The sequence below is a fragment of the Hemicordylus capensis genome, chromosome 5, assembly GCF_027244095.1.
Source record: "Hemicordylus capensis ecotype Gifberg chromosome 5, rHemCap1.1.pri, whole genome shotgun sequence".
Classification (NCBI taxonomy): domain Eukaryota; kingdom Metazoa; phylum Chordata; class Lepidosauria; order Squamata; family Cordylidae; genus Hemicordylus; species Hemicordylus capensis.
The window spans coordinates 21,469,221-21,487,732 of NC_069661.1; the positions used below are offsets into that span (position 1 = coordinate 21,469,221).

General features: G+C 42.0%; 1 protein-coding gene, 1 long non-coding RNA gene and 1 other non-coding gene across 9 annotated transcripts in view; 2 read left to right on the plus strand and 1 right to left on the minus strand.

Moving 5' to 3' along the window:
• LOC128326944 (uncharacterized) overlaps positions 1 to 13,175 on the minus strand; it is a 30,906-nt gene extending 17,731 nt beyond the window's left edge. Inside the window, exon 1 of the long non-coding RNA XR_008308354.1 lies at positions 13,118 to 13,175. This is a non-coding gene — a long non-coding RNA (uncharacterized LOC128326944). The remainder of the gene's footprint in view (positions 1 to 13,117) is intronic.
• AFF1 (ALF transcription elongation factor 1) overlaps positions 1 to 18,512 on the plus strand; it is a 208,967-nt gene that overhangs the window by 75,538 nt on the left and 114,917 nt on the right. For all 7 annotated transcript variants that reach the window (XM_053254858.1, XM_053254860.1, XM_053254854.1 and 4 more), the window contains one exon: positions 17,257 to 17,377. In XM_053254858.1, the coding sequence (XP_053110833.1) occupies positions 17,257 to 17,377 (121 nt within the window). The remainder of the gene's footprint in view (positions 1 to 17,256; positions 17,378 to 18,512) is intronic.
• Positions 11,937 to 12,044, plus strand: LOC128328592 (U6 spliceosomal RNA). The gene has a single exon (XR_008309319.1). It is a non-coding gene; the product is annotated as a U6 spliceosomal RNA (small nuclear RNA).

Below are 18,512 nucleotides of genomic sequence, written 5' to 3' on the forward strand. Positions count from 1 at the left end.
CTCCAGTAAGCTCACTCTCAGGGTGCTGTCTCTTCATCAGGCTAGACTGTGGCAAAGCAGTATTTTATCTGTTTACTTACTAACTTATTTAATGAATTTGTATACCACCCACTACCGAAGTCTCTAGGTGATTTACAGCATAAAATATATTATTGTTATTTATTATTATTTATTCCATTTCTATACCGCCCTTCCAAAAATGGCTCAGGGCGGTTTACACAGAGAAATAATAAATAAATAATATGGATCTCTGTCCCCAAAGGGCTCACAGTCTAAAATATATATAACCAGGTACTGACTTTTCTACGTGTTAGATACATGCCTATTAAGTTGTGACATCCAGAAACCTGATCGGCTTGCCTGCTTTCTCCTTCGTTCCCTCTCCCTTGCAAATATTAGCTTGGCAGAACACAGTGTTCTTTGGGAGAAGGAAAAATGATATTGTGTGTGGCGTGGCTTTAAAACTGTTGGTTAACTCACATTTTTTAAACAGGTATCAAATGGTAAGGGGACATGATTAACATAATTGACTTTATTGTAGGTTTGCACCCAGTGTTTCTGCTGGAACAGCAGTTACATAAGGCTTAGGAAAGATGGTTGCAAGGCATACATTCTCAGGTTACATATGAAGTATTCTGTTGTATGAGAGAGTGCTTTCCTTCAGGCAGTGTGCATTTTTGCTGTTGGAAATTGGAAATGATTTGCTGGGGACTAAACTATTCAGTGCACCCTATGGAAACAGTATAGTATCTTCTGCAGACAGCTTTTGGAGGTGGGGACTGGGCCACCAATCTAAGCCAGGGTTTTTTAGATTGCTGTATCAAGCTTCCTGAAATCTATATTATTAATTTTTAGTAGCTGGATCCTTCTCTGGGAATGAGCAGTTGAATGGGAATTAGCAGTTTCTTCCCTGGGAATGAGCAGTTGGATTCTAGGTTTTTAAAATAATAATTAAAAAAACGTGCTAGTGCATAGCTCTGACTCCACCAAGCATGCTTCATAGGTTTGGAGCTATCAACTGCTGGTCAGTGAATTTATGTTTGAAATTTGACAGAGTTAAATCGTTTGCTATCTGAAATGGCTGAAAAGTGTGTACAGTGGTCCCTCTACTTACGAAATTAATCCGTTCCGAATGCACATTTGTAAGTCGAAAAATTCGTAAGTCGAAAAGCGGTTTCCCATAGGAATGCATTGGGAACGGATTAATGCGTTCCGGAGCCTAGAAAAAAGACCCAGACCCCCAGTAAGGCTTGCAAACTGCACAGGAACATTTCTTTTCAAGAATAAACAGGCAGTAAACAGGCAGGCAAGTCAAGGAAACCGCATGTAAAATTTGTAAGTCGAGGAAACCCCATCTAAAAATTTGTAAGTCGAGGAAACCCCATCTAAAAATTTGTAAGTCAAAAAAACTGCATCTAAAACCGGATCTAAAACTGCCGTTTGTAACTCGAAAAATACTTATGTCGAGTAGTTTGTAAGTCGAGGGACCACTGTATCTGGAAAACTAGCTGCCACAGTGCTCCCTCCAGTTAGGAGTTTAGTGTAATGGAGTTAGGAGTTTAGTGCAATAGTGTAAGGCAGGCACCCCCTTCCCCGAAATGTTTACTTTTAAAAAGGTAGCGTTTCATATATTGCTTTTGCTTGAATTGACTTTGTCTTTTCCAAGTGAGTGCAGCATATATTTATTTCATTTATATTCCACCATTCAAGTCGGCATACTTGAAGTTCTTATCCAGGCACTGACCCAACCTGGACTTTCTTAGTTTCAGCAAGGTGGCTATATAGAGTTATATATTACATGCCCTCAAACATTGCCTTGGGATCTTTCCACTGCTTCCACCATAAAAAGGAACACCCTCTTCATTTTCAAAGGAGTAGAACCTGTTTGTTAATACACAGCCAGCAAGTTTGACAGCCAGCCTACTTGTTCCTCCAGAAGACAATTTCCAGATAAACCTTTGGCCTTATTTATGAGTGGCAGAAGGCAGCAAATCAAAAAGGAAGAGTTGGTTCGCATCTTCCTCCAGCTGTGGGACAACCTGAGTCTTGGTCTCTGAGTCTTTGTCTTTTCCCAGCACACAGTGATGGAGGAGAAACTTCCTTAGTTTTGTGCTAGTCAGTGCAGCTTTTAAAAGGCACAGAAGCCCTGGGGAGAGGAGGGAGAAGGAGAGGTGACTGAGTAGCCTGTGAATATTTGATCTCTCCAACTCTTATCAAGCTGACTGTTTTTGCTGCAGATTTTTCTCCTTTGTTGTCTCAAACCTTTGATGTGCTAATTAACCCTCCCAATTTGGCTGCATGTAAACATATTCCATCCTTTGTATTCTGGGTGTGCGCTCTCTCTCTCTCTCTCTCTCTCACACACACACACACACACACACACACACACACCCCAGAGTCTGTGTGTTATGTTTTTGAACAGGCCTGCTGATTCTTTTTTTTTTTTTTTTTGGTTGCTTCTGCACTTTAACCAACAAACTGATCCAACAAAAGATAATAATTGCAAGCCTACTTGATGAGTCCTTCATTTGCTCAGGATCTAGCAGTGCCCTGCAGGTGTCTTCCAGTTCAGTCTCAATCTTTTTGCACGTATGCAGAAGGAAGTTGAGCATCACAACCTTCCTTTCTTCTTTCCAAAGCCCCCTGGGACTGCATATCCTTTAGGACCAGGAGTGATAATGTTCCTGTTTCTTGCATAGGTGGTCATTAACACCTTTCCCGACAGTTCTCTGTTAGCATAAACCAGAGTGGTGAAATGTGTGTGGAAAAATATTCTCTCTCAAAGGAGATGTGTTAGTCTGTAGCTATAAAAACTACAGTCTTGTGGCACCTTAAAGACTAACACTTTAGTAGATAGTAGTATAAGCTTTTGTGGACTACAGTCTGTTTATTATTATTTATTTACACAGTCAGACAGGTGTTATTGACTGGTTTGTTTTATCCAGACATCGAGTCCTTCCCAAGGACCTGGGAAGGCTGAATTTTATTGTCAATGTTGTTGCTGTTGTTATAGATATTGTCGCAGAATATAGGCTGTTCCCAGTAAAGCTGCTTTTTGTAATTGGCTGGTGGTGATTTCTGTGGCCCCTATGGTGTTGAGGTGCTCTTCAAGGTCTTTTGGAACTGCACCCAGGGCGCCAATTACCACTGGGATAATTTTGGTCTTTTTCTGCCACAGCCTTTCAATTTCAATTTGTAGATCTTTGTGTTTTGTGATTTTTTTCTATTTCTTTTTCTTCTATTCTGCTATCCCCTGGTACTGCTATGTTGATTATTTTGACTTGTTTTTCTTTCTTCTTGACTACAGTTATATCTGGTGTATTGTGTGGCAGATGTTTGTCTGTTTGTAGTCGGAAGTCCCATAATGTTTTTACACCTTCATTTTCTTCAACATATTTCAATTTTATGGTCCCACCAATGTTTGGCTACAGGTAGCTTGTATTTTTTGCAGATGTTCCAGTGTATCATCCCTGCTACCTTGTCCTGCCTTTGTTTGTAGTCAGTCTGTGCGATCTTTTTACAACAGCTGATTAGGTGGTCGACTGTTTCATCTGCTTCTTTACAAAGGCGGCACTTGCTGTTTGTTGTTGACTTTTCTACTTTTGCTCTTATTGCATTTGTTCTTAGGGCTTGTTCTTGTGTAGCCAGTATTAAACCCTCTGTTTCTTTCTTCAAGTTGCCATTCTTAAGCCATTGCCAGGCCTTGGTGATGTCTGATTTTCCACTTATATTGTGCAGATATAGACCATGCAGGGGCTTATTTTTCCATTTTTCTGCTTGGTTCTTGACTTGTTCTTTCTTGTAGGCCTGCTTTGTTTCATTAGTGTTGAATAGTTTCTCATTATTGACCATTTGAAGTGCATCTTCTTCACTGTCCTTGATATATTCTTCAAGGCCTCTTTTCTCCTCCTCTACTGTTTGATGGACTTGCAGCATTCCTCTTTCACCTGAGCTGTGAGGGAGGTATAGCCTATCTACATCACTGTGGGGGGTACAGAGCATAATTGATGGTCATTATTTTCCTGGTCTTACGATCTAGCATCTCTAGCTCTGCCTGGGTCCAGTCCATTATTCCTGCAGGCCCAGGAATATATAGCCCAGGTGTTTATGGCTTGTATGGTGTTCCCACCATTGAGTTTGGACTTTAGGATTTTTCTAACTCTCCTGATGTATTCACTTCCAATTTTTCTTTTAATTTCAGTGTGTGCAATGTTATCAGCCTGGAGAATGCCCAAGTATTTGTAATGTTCTTTCTCTTCCAGGTTCTTGATCTTGCTTCCATTGGGCAGTTCTATTCCTTCTGTTTTTCTTATTTTTCCTCTGTTCATTATTAATGCAGCACACTTGTCTAGTCCAAACTCCATTGCTATATCGCTACTGAATATACGGACAGTGTTTAGCAGTGATTCGATTTCTGACTGGGACTTTCCATACAACTTCAGATCGTCCATGTACAGCAGATGGTTGATTTTACTGGATGTTTTAGATGTTTGGTATCCGAGGCCTATTTTGTTTAGTATTTGTGAAAGTGGAGTCATAGCAATTACAAACAACAGAGGGGATAGTGTGTCCCCTTGGAAAATGCCTCTTCTAATGCTAACCTGTCCAAGTGTCTCGCCATTGCTTGTTAACTGTGTACTCCACATGCTCATTGCTTTTTAAATAAATATCTGAATGTTTTTGCTGACACCAGTTGTTTCTAAACATTTTAGTATCCATGTGTGAGGCAATGAATCGAAGGCTTTCTGTAGTCAATCCATGCAACACTTAGATTGGTTTTTCTTCTCTTCAACAGTAGGCTCCAGGTGTCCCACTCCAATCAGCTAATCAATCCATAACACCTGCAAAGGGTTCCTGAGCCTTTAAATGGTCTCTCAGTCTGGTTCATTAGGAATCACAATCATGGGAAAGACTGCTGACTTGACAGTTGTGCAGAAAACCATCATTGACACCCTCCATAAGTAGGGAAAGCCTCAAAAGGTAATTGCAAAAGAAGTTGGATGTTCCCAAAGTGCTGTATCAAAGCACATTAATAGAAAGTTATGTGGAAGGGGAAAGTGTGGAAGAAAAAGGTGCACAAGCAGCAGGGATGACCACAGCCTGGAGAGGATTGTCAGGAAAAGGCCATTCAAAAGTGTTGGGGACTTTCACAAGGAGTGGACTGAGGCTGGAGTTAGTGCATCAAGAGCCACCACACAGAGACGGATCCTGGACATAGGCTTCAAATGTCGTATTCCTCTTGTCAAGCCGCTCCTGAACAACAAACAACGTCAGAAGCGTCTTACCTGGGCTCAAGAAAAAAAGAACTGGTCTGTTGCTCAGTGGTCCAAAGTCCTCTTTTCTGATGAGAGCAACTTTTGCATCTCATTTGGAAACCAAGGACCCAGAGTCTGGAAGAAGAATGGAGAGGCACACAATGCAAGATGCTTGAAGTCCAGTGTGAATTTTCCACAGTCTGTGTTGATTTGGGGAGCCATGTCATCTGCTGGTGTTGGTCCACTGTGCTTCATTAAGTCCAGGGTCAACGCAGCCGTCTATCAGGAGATTTTGGAGCACTTCATGCTTCCTTCCGCAGACGAGCTGTATGGGGATGCTGACTTCATTTTCCAGCAGGACTTGGCACCTGCCCACACTGCCAAAAGTACCAAAACCTGGTTCAGTGACCATGGGATTACTGTGCTTGATTGGCCAGCAAACTCGCCTGACCTGAACCCCATAGAGAATCTATGGGGCATTGCCAAGAGAAGGATGAGAGACATGAGACCAAACAATGCAGAAGAGCTGAAGGCCGCTATTGAAGCATCCTGGTCTTCCATAACACCTCAACAGTGCCACAGGCTGATAGCATCCATGACACGCCGCATTGAGGCAGTAATTGCTGCAAAAGGGGCCCAAACCAAGTACTGAATACATATGCATGCTTATACTTTTCAGAGGTCCGATATTGTTTTATTTACAATCCTTGTTTTATTGGTTTCATGTAATATTCTAATTTTCTGGGATTGTGGATTTGGGGTTCTCATGAGCTGTACGCCATGATCATCACAATTATAACAAATTAAGGCTTCACTTATCTCGCTTTGCATGTAATGCGTCTATCTCATATATCAGTTTCACCTTTTAATTTGCATTACTGAAATTAATGAACTTTTGCACAATATTCTAATTTTTTGAGCTTCGTGTGTGTGTGTGTGCGCGCACACACACACACACGGTATAGAGAGAAAGAAAGAAAAACGTTGTGAACTGTTAGGCCAATTGTAGGTAGCCATGCTAGTCTGTCACAAAAAATCCAAAAACCACAGTCTGATGATACTCTTATTAGTACCAACTAGAATGACAAAAAGTTGTGAGCAGCAAGCTTTCCAGTTCTCCAGAACTCTTTGTCAGTCTGGATGTTAAGCAAAGTAAAAGAGAGGGCCCTCTCAACAGGCAACCCCCCCCACACACACACAGAGATTGTCCCACAGACCTCACTAAAGGGACCGCTCTTTAACTTTGCTTAACATTCAGACTTTCAAAGAGTTCTGCAGAACCTCAAAGCTTGCTGTTCACAACTGTCTATCATCTGGTTGGTCTTAATAAAAGTATTACTAGATTGTGGCTCATGGTGAGATAGTGCAGGGGTTCCCAATGTGGATCCCCAGATGTTGATGGACTACAACTCCCATCATCCATAGCCACAATGAGCATCTGGCCACCCCAGTATGGGAACCCTGAGATAGTGAATGTTTAGACTGCTTTTAGGATTGACTTTGTCGATATCCTCATAGATGACTTCATGTGTGCATGTTATAGTTGGTTACAGTAATGACAGGGAATGCTCTTGAATATTCTAACAGGGAAGGCTTGGCACAGAATAATGAAAAACCAGCGCAGGTTGTTCACTCTGAATGCTAGGGGGAAATCCTCCTACAGGATCTGGCTTCAGGAAGGTGCTGTTGGTCAAATGGGGTGTGGATATTAAGGAACTTGTGGGTCAGGGACATTTGACTGTATTTCCCATCCATATTAAATACTGAGCCAAGACTGGCCTCTCACTTCCAGTTTCCCATCAAGATTTTGAGAAATCGTACTGTGCTCTGTGTGACTGATGTAATGATAAATTGGATAACTTGTATTAGTATTTTTATAATCGTGTTTTAAAAAAATAAAATAAAAGGGAGTGAGGGAAGCTCCACTTTTGATCTTGAGAAACTTTAATCGGTCCCTTCTCATAGTGGGAAAATTGTGGCTGTAATGAGAAAAGGGCTTGTGATTTCCTGCAGTTGTATTAAAAGGAAACGTTCCCTCTTAATCTTTTGAAAGAGAAGGTGCTGTATGTTCTAGAGCGGAAATGTGCTGCACATTTGTATGTTTTCTTATAGCTTCTCTTCGTGTTCTTCCCTACCAGAGGCATAAAACTATTTGGCAGCTATCACTCTGCCAGGTTACAATTAAAAATATCTCCGATTTGTTAGCTCCTATGGGCTGTGTAAACACAAGCAGAAGTTGCAACATTCAACTGATAGCAATTTTTTTTTGCCACATCCACAATCCCATCTATTTCTTGTGTAGGAAAGCATTCCCATTTAACTCCCACCCTCAGAGTCTGTCACCCCTTTGCATTGAAAAGCATAAGGCATTTGGGAAGGTAGAGCCCTACAGAAGGGGAAGGGCACACAGTCTGTGTGAAGAGTTTAAAGAAATGTGCTCCATTTTGCATCTTCCAGTTCTCTTCTCCAGAGGTCCTTGGGTCCAACGCAAGTGACAGAAGTGATAGGGCTGTAGATCAGAGGTAGAGCATTTGCTTAGCATGCAGAAGGTCCCAGGTTCAATCTCTGGCAGCATTTCCAGGTAGGGCTGGGAAAGACACCTGCCTGAAACCTTGAAGAGGCACTGCCAGTCAATGTGTAGACAGTACTGAGCTAGGTAGGGACATAGGAAGCTGCCATATACTGAGTCAGACCATTAGTCTATCTAGCTCAGTATTGTCTTCACAGACTGGCAGCGGCTTCTCCAAGGTTGCAGGCAGGAATCTCTCTCAGCCCTATCTTGGAGAAGCCAGGGGTGGGGGCTTTGAAACCTTCTGCTCTTCCCAGAGCAGCTCCATCACCTGTGGGGAATATCTTTCAGTGCTCACACTTCTAGTCTCCCTTTCATATGCAACCAGGGTGGACCCTGCTTAGCTTAAGGGGACAAGTCATGCTTGCTACCACAAGACCAGCTCTCAACAACTCTGTTTAAGGTGGCTTCCTCTGTATAAGGCAGCCTTGCCCTCCCCGCAAACAAAAGAGAACCGAGCACAGGTGTTTGCCATCTCCTTTTGACAAAGAAAGAGAGAGTGGGGCCTCTGCAGCCCAAGAGAAACGAAAGTGTCTCATTGCCCTTGGTCAGATCACCCACTCGGAGGGGTGGAATACAGTGGTGCCTCTAATTTTTTTCATCTCTGTGCAGAATGAGTTTTGTTCTGGGAGACAGTATCAAGGCAGTGTGCACACGTGGGCATTCAGAATGGGGCCTTTCTGATTCAACCTGAGCGGGATCTAAAATCAACTGAGTGAACACCCAAAAACCTGTGAGCGCGCACACGTTTGCACACCTTAGAGGGAACAGTGGTGGAATATGGGAATCTACTACCAGTTTGCAGTGGATGCAAGTAGTTCAGCGATGCAAGGACAGCATGTTGTCCCTCTGAACATGGCTTTTAAAAAGATGCAACTGTACATGCTGCGTTTTAAATTGGTTTTGATTGACTTACACCAAACCAGGAGGATTCATAATCCAAAGAAAAAGTTAACCTGTGTGTACTTCCTTAGTTTTTACTCTCTTATTTACTCCTCTCCTTGCCCTCAGTTTGCAAATAGAGACGTACGTGTGTGTGTGTGTGTGTGTGTGTGTGAGAGAGAGAGAGAGAGAGAGAGAGAGAGAGAGAGAGAGAGAGAGAGAGAGAGAGAGAGAGAGATCTAATAAATAAGGATAGTCATCTGGGGGGAAATACAACTTTGAAACTGTTCGTTCTGACTGGCATTGGCCTGGTTCAGCTGCCACAACAAACCATAGCTGCTTGCAGTGAGAAAGCCCTGGGACAAGCCTTGCACTCTTATACTTTCTCAGTTATACAGGGGGAAACAATTGGATACTTCTGTTTATGGTTTGTAACAAACCAATTTCCTGCTTCATCCAAAAGTTTGGGGGGGAGTGGGGGAGACTGTGGTTTGTAGGAACCGTAGCTGCCTAAAGAAGCTCTGGTTTGTTAATAACCAGTAAACTACAGTTTCCTGAATTTGGATGAAAAGAGATAACTGTGGTTTGCTACAGACTGTGAGCAGAAGTTTTAAACTTGTATGAAGCTGCTTTGTACTGAAAGACCATTGGCCCATTAGCTGGCTCTCCAGGGATTCGGACAGGCAACCCTTCCAGAAGATGTTGGAGACTGAACCTGAGTCCTTTTGCTGTCCTATATAACTACATCCCCTTTAACTTATTATTTTTGGGCATGGAGAGAAAGGCAGGTCCAAATATGATGCATGAACCTACTCATTCATACAATGGCAAATCATGTCTGAAGTGGGCAATGATATCCACTTGTTATGCTATTAACTGAAGTTGGGGAACAAGGCATTTTTTAGAAATGGGAAATTGTCCCTGGAAATAGTACTGGAGATTTTTCAATTATGGAAGAATTGCTGTGGGAAACTTGGCATCCTCCCTCATGGCCCCTCAGTAAGACTAACTTGAAACCCACTAGAAAACTTGGTCCGTTGTTTCAGTAAGTGTCGGCACAATAATCCTGCATGTCTAGCTAGACACTTCATATATCTTTCGTGTGGTAATGGTTGCTTTTTAATTAAATTTAATTATATTTTATGAGTCACATGTGAAACAGGATGAGAGTGCTCAAAGCAATGTACAATGAATTTAAAATCAGATAAGAAAAAAGGGGGAAATTATAAATAAGTAAAATTGTGATCCAGAGATGCTTTTTTAAAAATGTACGCTTTGTGTCCTTTTGGGGGTTGGGAAGAGGGAAAGATGGGAAGAACAGCCTATGTGTAGCTTCTAATATGGTGATGTCCAAAATAGTACCAGGTAAATGCTTAGCGTAGGAGCACACCTAAATTGGTGTGATAAAGACCATTCACATTTACCTAAAATACTTTCCCCAAGTTCTTTTATGTTAGAAATTGGGGGTCATCTTAAAGTCAGTTGTTTTCCATTCAGGTAAATACAGATATAACCTGTATTTTTAAAAGCGATCTCGTTAAATTCAAAGTCATCTTCTATTCGTATAAATATAGTGGTATTTGGGGGCCAGTGGAGCAGCTAGTTAGCAAAGTAGTATTGTCTCTTAGAGCAAGCCTTGGTGACCAAATGAGCATGCAGGCTTTCAAATGATACAAAATTCTTCTAGCAGAAGGTTGCTGTTGCTCATTAGCAAAGTATTTACATTTAGAAGTGTCCTCTCCATGTGATAAAGGGTTAGTCAGCTGTGCGTAAGCCAGTGGTCTGGACTTGTAGTTACCATAGCAGCAAAAGAGCGACATGTCTTAATAATGCATGAGTAACTTGCTGTAGGACCATGATGTGCGTAAACAGTTATCCCACCAAGAGGATTCTTATGCTGGCGTGTTTGTGCTCCTTTCTAGTAGGACTGTAGGAATTGATGTCACACTTTGGAGTGAGTTTACATTTCTTGCTCCATATCTTTTTTTTTTTTTTAAGTGACGTGGTGAGAAGCAACAGTGGGAAGTGAAGATTGCTGGAGTGGAAAGCTTTTGAACATAACTGGTATAAAAACCATGGCTGTGCTCAAGCCAAATTAAACCTACAACAAATGTTTCACAGAGGAATTTCCTCCCCTCCCTGCCTTACCTTTTTAATCAGAACGGCTGTAACAAGTGTGAAATGCAGACATGTGGGTGTCGCTGGCATGGGGTCCTGTTTAGTGCCAAAGCTTAATGCTGGGTTGGACCAAAATATTTCACTTCCGAATATCAGCTGCATATCGTAGGTGGAAATTTGCAAAAGCTATATATGGAGGGATGTCTACAATGCCAGTGAAAATAATGCCATTTGTGACAGAATCCGTCTAGCTTGTACAGCAAATATTTTTTCGAATGATATATGTGAATATCCCAAGCTTTGATAGGTCTTTTATCATAAAAATGCAACCTTGTGAATTTACTCATGAGTGATCCCATTGACCTCAATGGGACTTGCCTCTTCAGTTTGGGCTATTTTGAGATTGTGTCTCCTGGGTGATTTTCAAACGTAGGTGGGCATAGGCCTTGCAGAATGCAGCTGCTAAATGGAAGTGAAATTTTTCTCACTAAGTCTTTATACCAGTGACAGTGCCTGGTCAGTGTTTGTGTAGGGCCTAGGTATAGGAGGGTCTGTGCTCTGTTGGCGGAAAGGAACTGAGCAGACAACATGGAGAACTAAAGTGGCTGCTAGGTCTAGAGGAGTGTTCCCTTTATCCGGGATTCCCAGGTGTTGTTGACTTTCCCATCATCCTCAGCTGCAGTGGCCTTTGGCTGGGGATTATGGGAGTTGTAGTCAACAACATTTGGGAACTAATCCATGCAGCAAATTCTGACAGTTTTGGCTTCTAGTGTCTAGGCAGCATTGTGACCTGGCCCACACAACAATTATGTTTAGCATTAGCTAGTGGATTAAATTAACCTATATTGAGCACCAGAGAGCCTTCCATTCCACAATGGCACTCTTGTTTGATTCCGCTGTCTGTGCTGTGAAACAAGTCATTCATCCAACTTATTATCTTGAATTGTCCAATAAAAACCAGCATTGTACTTTTTTAAGGGCCTTATTTCTTTGCATATAGTTATTAATTCAAAATTCCTGACATTCTCTTAAGCAGACTCTAGATTTATTGACTTTGCAGTGGATTCAGAGAGTTAGATTTCGACCATTCAGTGGCCTTAGCTGGCATAGTGGTGTTTGCCTTAGTGCCACATATGCTAAAATTGGAAGGCTGCAGAGAAGGTTAGCCTGACCTCTGTGCAAAGAATAACATGCACATTCATGAAGTTTTGAGAGCTGTTTTGGTGTAGTGGATAGTGCATTGGACGTGAACCTGAGTAACCAAGGTTCAGATCCCTGCCCACTAAGAAGTCAATTAGGTGGTCTTGGGCAAGGCTTCCTCTCTGCCTAAATTACCTCATAGGATTATTGGGAAGCTATAATATCACCCTGAGCTTGTTAGAAGAATTTAAGGATACAAATGTGAAGATAACAAACTAGCCCTTACCCAGACTAACAGCATATCTACCCAGCAGCTCCTCCCTCCAAAACAGCCTGGCCCCAACATATGTGACATCACATCAGGCCTTGATATATTTTCTTTGGATCTAGGAGTCAGCCCAAAAATTTAGGAGCCAGGCATCGGACACTTGACAAAATTACTGAACTTGTTGGGCAGAGGCGTATCTAGGGAAAATAGTGCCTGGGGCAAACACTGAAATTGCGCCCCCTGTCCAAACATCTGACACCCATCTTTCAGATAACTTTACCATATTATCAGCTCAAAAATACAAGTCAAGCTCGTTAATCTTTTAATATTTCAAAAACTATTTAGCAGTGGATGTAGCCAGACCAAAAAATGCTGGGAAACTACAAATTTCAGTATGCTGGGGCTCATGAAATACCCAAATACTATGTGAAGGCATACTTGGAAAACTAAACAGAAGTACCTGTCTAATTCTCTACTATGCATTGTAGCATCACTATTATATAAGTTTTAAAAATAAATGGAGAATTTGACTTTTCCCAGATACTCTGAAAATAATTAAGGGATATGCAGAGTAAACTGTGTCACTGCTTGAAAAATATTCTAGTATTTCAGAAAGACAGTTAAAATGAGAGAAAGAGAGCAAGAAACTCCCAGTGGGCCTTAATACTAAGGATTTCACACTGATTCAAAAACAAACTTACTATTAATAGCCATATTATTAAGACATCACATTTAACTCACTTATCACAAGAAACAAAGTAAGAGCGAATGAATACAATCCTAGCTCATAAGCTTCAGCTCAGTATTCATAAGCCCTGATTCTCTGTACAAAGTGCCACACTGAACATGTGTACAGTGACTTATATTAAATTAAAAAAAATTTACCTGTAGCCCCTTCGGGGGTCTTCTTAAAGGCTGGGGGTGGGGTCTGCAAAATTTCCCCACCCCCCATCCCCTGCTGGCCTCTAGGGCCTCACAGGGACCATTTGAGCATGTGTGGTGGCCATTTTTAAAAATAACTGTTGTTTTTTTTAAAAGTGGCAGCTGAAAACAAAATGGACACCATGCATGCTCAAATGGCGTCTGTGAGACCTGGCATGGCCTAGGGCCTCACTGAGGCCATATGAGCATGTGTGATGACCATTTTAGTGGCCATTAAAAAAAAAAATTAAGAAATGGTGCCCCCTTCAAGTGGCACCCGGGGCACGTGCCCTGCCTGCCCCACCCTAGATATGCCCCTGTTGGGGGAAGGTAAGTGGACTTCACTTTCTCAAGTAGCATCCTTACCACAGAAACAGAACTTCCTGGGACAAATAAAGATTTTATTAAATAACTCTACCTCTGAAAGTTTAAGTGCCAGAATTACATTTCCAGGTGTCATGGCTCCCTGACACCTGGGTTTTGTCAAGCCCTGCATATTGTGAATAGTCAAACTCATGGAGGTGAGGTTTGTCAGTGGTTGTTAGTTATGGTGGTGTCTCCCATGTTCAGATGCAATATGTCACTGAATGCAAGGCTCTGAGGTAGCAGTGTGTAGACATCTAGCTCAGTATCCATCTGAGCTAGATGGATCAATGGTCTGATTTAGTATAAGCCAGCTTCCTATATTCCTAAATGCCCTTGGAAATAAGTCCCATTTAGTGTGGTGGGACTTACTATTCAATAAGCGTGCTTAAGATTTCACTGTTAGTCCATTAAATTAATGTAGCTAAACATTTTAGCGGGCTGTTAATAGAAACCTAATTTGAAGAATTAATCACAAAGCACTTGGGGCACACCATCTAACAAGAACTGCTGCTGCTGCCCTAGACCTGCTGAAAGCAATGGGACTGATAAAGAGCAATTCTGCATGAATTGTACTGCTCAGTTGTGTAACTGCTCGTATATATAAGTTGAAAGAGAAGTGGAGATCAAACTGAGGGTCCTATAAAGCAGTGCCAGCTTTCTTACATAACACGGCTGTCCTCTGGCACTGCACATCTGTCTTCTCCTCTGTGTGTTGATAAAGGAAGAATAGCAGTTGGTTTAAAGGCTCTGGTTCACACATAGCGGTTATTTTGAACAAGTCAACATTCTGGGTTTTTTCATAAGCTTGCTTTCACAAAAAAGCGCTGAAGAGACAGTGACGACTTTCTCTTATCCCTGATGCGTGACTGGGTGTAATAATACTACAAATCCAATCCAAGCATGAAAACCCAAAAGTGGCTGTTTGTTGAGAAAATGAATTTGCTGCAGCTTTTGTGATGGGATCTCAGCAAGAAAAGCAGGGCGGGGCGGTGAGAAGTGGCTGAAGGTTGGGTAAGATTTAATCTGCGGGGAGGCGGCCTGAAAAGCAGTCTATACATATTCATGGTCCCAGCCTTCCCTCCCACCTGTTTTTTCGATGTGCTTACCTATATGTCTAGTTATCTCATTAATACTACTCACTGTACGGATACTTGTTTGTAAGGACTACGATTCTTAAAAACAACTTAATAGGCTTATATAAAACCCATTGCATGCCACAGAGACACATATCTTCACTTTGAAATCAATGGGTAATTCCATCCCACCCCCCAACAGAGCAATAGTTCTTGTGCAGTATGGAAGAAAAAGAATGATCCTCACCACTGAAATACCCTGACTTCTGCAGTTCAAATTTCATTGTGTCAAAAAGGTGCCTTTGGAGCTTGATAAACTGAGATCCCTCCCTATTGAAAATGAAATGAGGTTCTTGCATTGAGATAGATGGGGTTGAACATTAGAGAGAACTCTTGGATTGATGTCATCTGGACCCTGTGACTAGTTCATTTTTAGCCTACATTCCTAAAGTAAAGTAAGCTTATGAGATCATCTGGCATTGTGTCCATGTGTGTGTCCCCCTATCAACTTGGGAATGCCTGGACTAATATGAACCAAAATGAGGACAGTTGTAGGAACACCTCAGTGGCATATGTGATGATATCATCCACCCCTGTTCAAGATGGTGGGCGCATGAACGCTTGAGGTGCAAATGGGCTAACTTGTAGACTGCCTAACCGATCTGAACCAATTTGGTACAGTTGTAGGGACACATAGGGGATGGCTCAAGGGCGTAGTTTGTGATGATGTCATCCACCCCAAATCAAGATGACAGACATGTGAACATTTAAGGCTGAAGTGGGTTTACTTGTGATGATGTTAATTATTAGTTAAAGTTATAGTGAAAGGAAAGTTGGCAGATTAGTTCTTACCAGAACATATTGTTTGTTGCTAATCTCTAAAAGTTCATCTCTTGTCATCTCTATTTGACACAATTCTTCGGCCTTTTTCCCTGAAAAAACTGATTTAGGCATAGATATCTGCCCTACATCTTCTGCAGTGAAGACAGTCTCAAACAATTCATTTATTTTCTCTGCTATCACCCTATTCTCCTTTGTTGTCTAATGGGATAACAGATTTGAAGACATTGTTATTGCTTCTTTTAATTCTTAAATTGCTTTCCTGTGGTCATCTTTTGTTTTTTCAGAGTTTGGACCAGTGGACGTGGAGCTAAGATTTGAATCCTGGCTTCATGTATTACCCTATAACCTTGGGCGAGTGCACTCTTTCATGTGGAAGGAAAAGAGTGCACTCTTTCATGTGGAAGGAAAGACTCTACTTCTGATTTTGGCTTAGAACAAACCAGGATCTCTTGCTTCATTTGAACTGAGTAATCCTTGCTTATTCTTCCTAGAGTTTCAAAATAGACCAGGATCTGAAGCTGGGATTGTATTGGTTTATTTTGGAACTCTGGTGAGAGAATAAGCCAGATCACTCCACTCCGTTTGGACTTAACAAGAGATCCTGGCTTGTGCTCAGCCAGAATAGGAAGTGGAATTCTTCTCTCCCCACTCCTGCCATGCACAAAGGGGAGAGTGGAGTGTGAACATCGGAACCTAAGGTATATTGCAAACTGAAGCTTCAGTCCTAGCTCTGTGTTGCATCTGAACCAGCACTTTCTGTTCCTTTTTGTTCTCATTTGGGCAAGACTTCAGTTTCTGAAGGAAACCTTTTTAGCATCTTTCACTGTTTGTTATCCATGGTAGCATTCACTTGAACTTATTGGCACCTTTCCTAATCTTTGCTATACATGCTGTTTGAGACTCGGTTAAACATTTTAAATCATCTTGGAGCAAGGCAAGATTTGACCCTCTTGACTCTCAACTTCTTTTTAATATCTCCCTCCACTATCAAATTAAACATAACTATGTTGAACTTTGTTGGCAGCTTTCCACTGACAAATATGTTGAATTTGATAGTTCTGCACAGAGTGAAGTCAGGGACCACATCATTGGACAGCTACCAAAGGCTTAGGGCCTTCAGATAGGCCAGCTGTTTTCCCCTGAAAAACAGGGTAAGCTGTGCCCATAACCTTAAAGGTTCTTGACCTTTTATACCTGAGTTAGGAGTTCAGTGTTCTGTACTAACAAAATCAGAATGATTATGTGAATTAGGGACTAGGCAATCAGTAGTAAACATGGCCAGGTAAAATGAGCTATATTTTGCATGAAGCAAGGACTGAAGCTCCATAAACATTGCACATGGCTTTACTCCCTTCAAGCCCCTAAGAACAGACGAAATGGGAGTTGCCTATCTCTAATTAGTTGGATCCATTTGGTGTTTGCAATAAAGAACATGATGATGACTGGGGTGCATTGGTCACCTGCTCATTACTTATTTAAGGTTGTATTCGGAATGCCATAAGGATCCTGGAAAATGCTTCTCTTGCATTTGAAGGTTTGCGGGAATATTTTCTTTCTTAAACTTTCCTTGTACTAACAGTCACTTCCTTGTGTCTACCCTGCATGCCAGTGAGCATATATTTATGCTCTCTGTTGTACGTGGTCAGCCACCATGTGCAAATCCTCTGATAAGCTTAATTACCCAACTACTTTTGCAATTCTAAAGCTTCTCCTTGGCTCAAGGATGTGCTGTCTCAGTTCTAGATGCTTGGCTTTTGCCATGTCAGAGAGTGAAATCTTAGGTAGTAGTTTATTTTTTTTTTATCCTTGCTCCCCCAACAGCTTGTACAATGAAGAAAGAAATTTGCTCCGTATCCAAGCAAAAGAGCGGCGGAATCAGGAAGTTCCTCAGGAGAGCGAGAGATTCCCTCCAGATGTTCCCCTCTTTGGAGAACCTTACAAGGTATCAATAGCATCTCTCATTGCATTGCGGGGTGAAAGCACATAACTCTTCTTGCGTTGCGGATTGAGGCTGGACTTGTCCTGTATGCTCCACTTCAGGGCTGCACAACTTTGGGCCCCCAGCTGTTTTTGGATTATTGTTGTTGTTGTGCCATATAGTCGGTGTCGACTCCTGGTGATTACAGAACCATGTGGTTTTCTTTGAGAGGAGGGGTTTACCATTGCCATCTCCATGCAGTATGAGATGATGCTTTCAGCATCTTCCTATGTTGCTGCTGCCCAATATAAGTGTTTCCTGTAACATACCAATGGGGATTTGAATCGGCAACATCTCGCTCCCTAGGCAAATTACTTCCTCACTGCACCATTATATGGCATCTCCCATAATCCACAGCCTCCATGGCCAGTGGTTAAGGATTATGGGAGTTGTAGGCCAACACCTGCGGGAGGGCCAAAGTTGTGTAACCCTGCTCTACAGCTTGGAAATCAATTTCTTGTTCTTCCCTGGGACAGCAGCCCACTCTATGCTCCTTCACTACGTTTTTACTTTGCTTTTAAAAAAAAGAAAAAGAGGAAGTATTTTAAAACCTTTTAACTTATGGTAATATAAGAGGAAATGTGTGGTTAGTAATAACTGTTCAACAGGAAATAAACCCAGGAGAACCCATTGAACTGTGGTACAGCATATGTTTTGTTTACAGAAGGTTTAATTCCTAGCAGCTGTGACTAAAGGATCTTCTATAGCAGGGCTTGGGCACACTTCTGCATGAGAGAGGGGTGCTACCAGACAGTGCTGGGCTAGATGGACCAATGGTCTGGCTCACTAGAAGGCCACTTCCTAACAGGTAAATCTGGTCCTGCTTTCCAGTGTTCTGGCCAATGGGCAATGGGATTGCAGGAGGCCCTTCTTTTCCACAGGGATTCTGTTCCTGGAAACGCCCCTGAACAGTAAATCTGTGATATTTGAGTGCTTAACCTAACCCTCCAAATGGAGTTGGGTTCGCTACTTAGGTGGGCAAGTGCCCTTTAAGCCTCCCTGTGTACCAGCTGGCGCAAAGGGAGGCTTAAAGCGGTGGTGTGAGTGGGAAAGAACCTTCCTCACCATCTCTCTAAAGCAGGGATCCTCATCGTTGGGC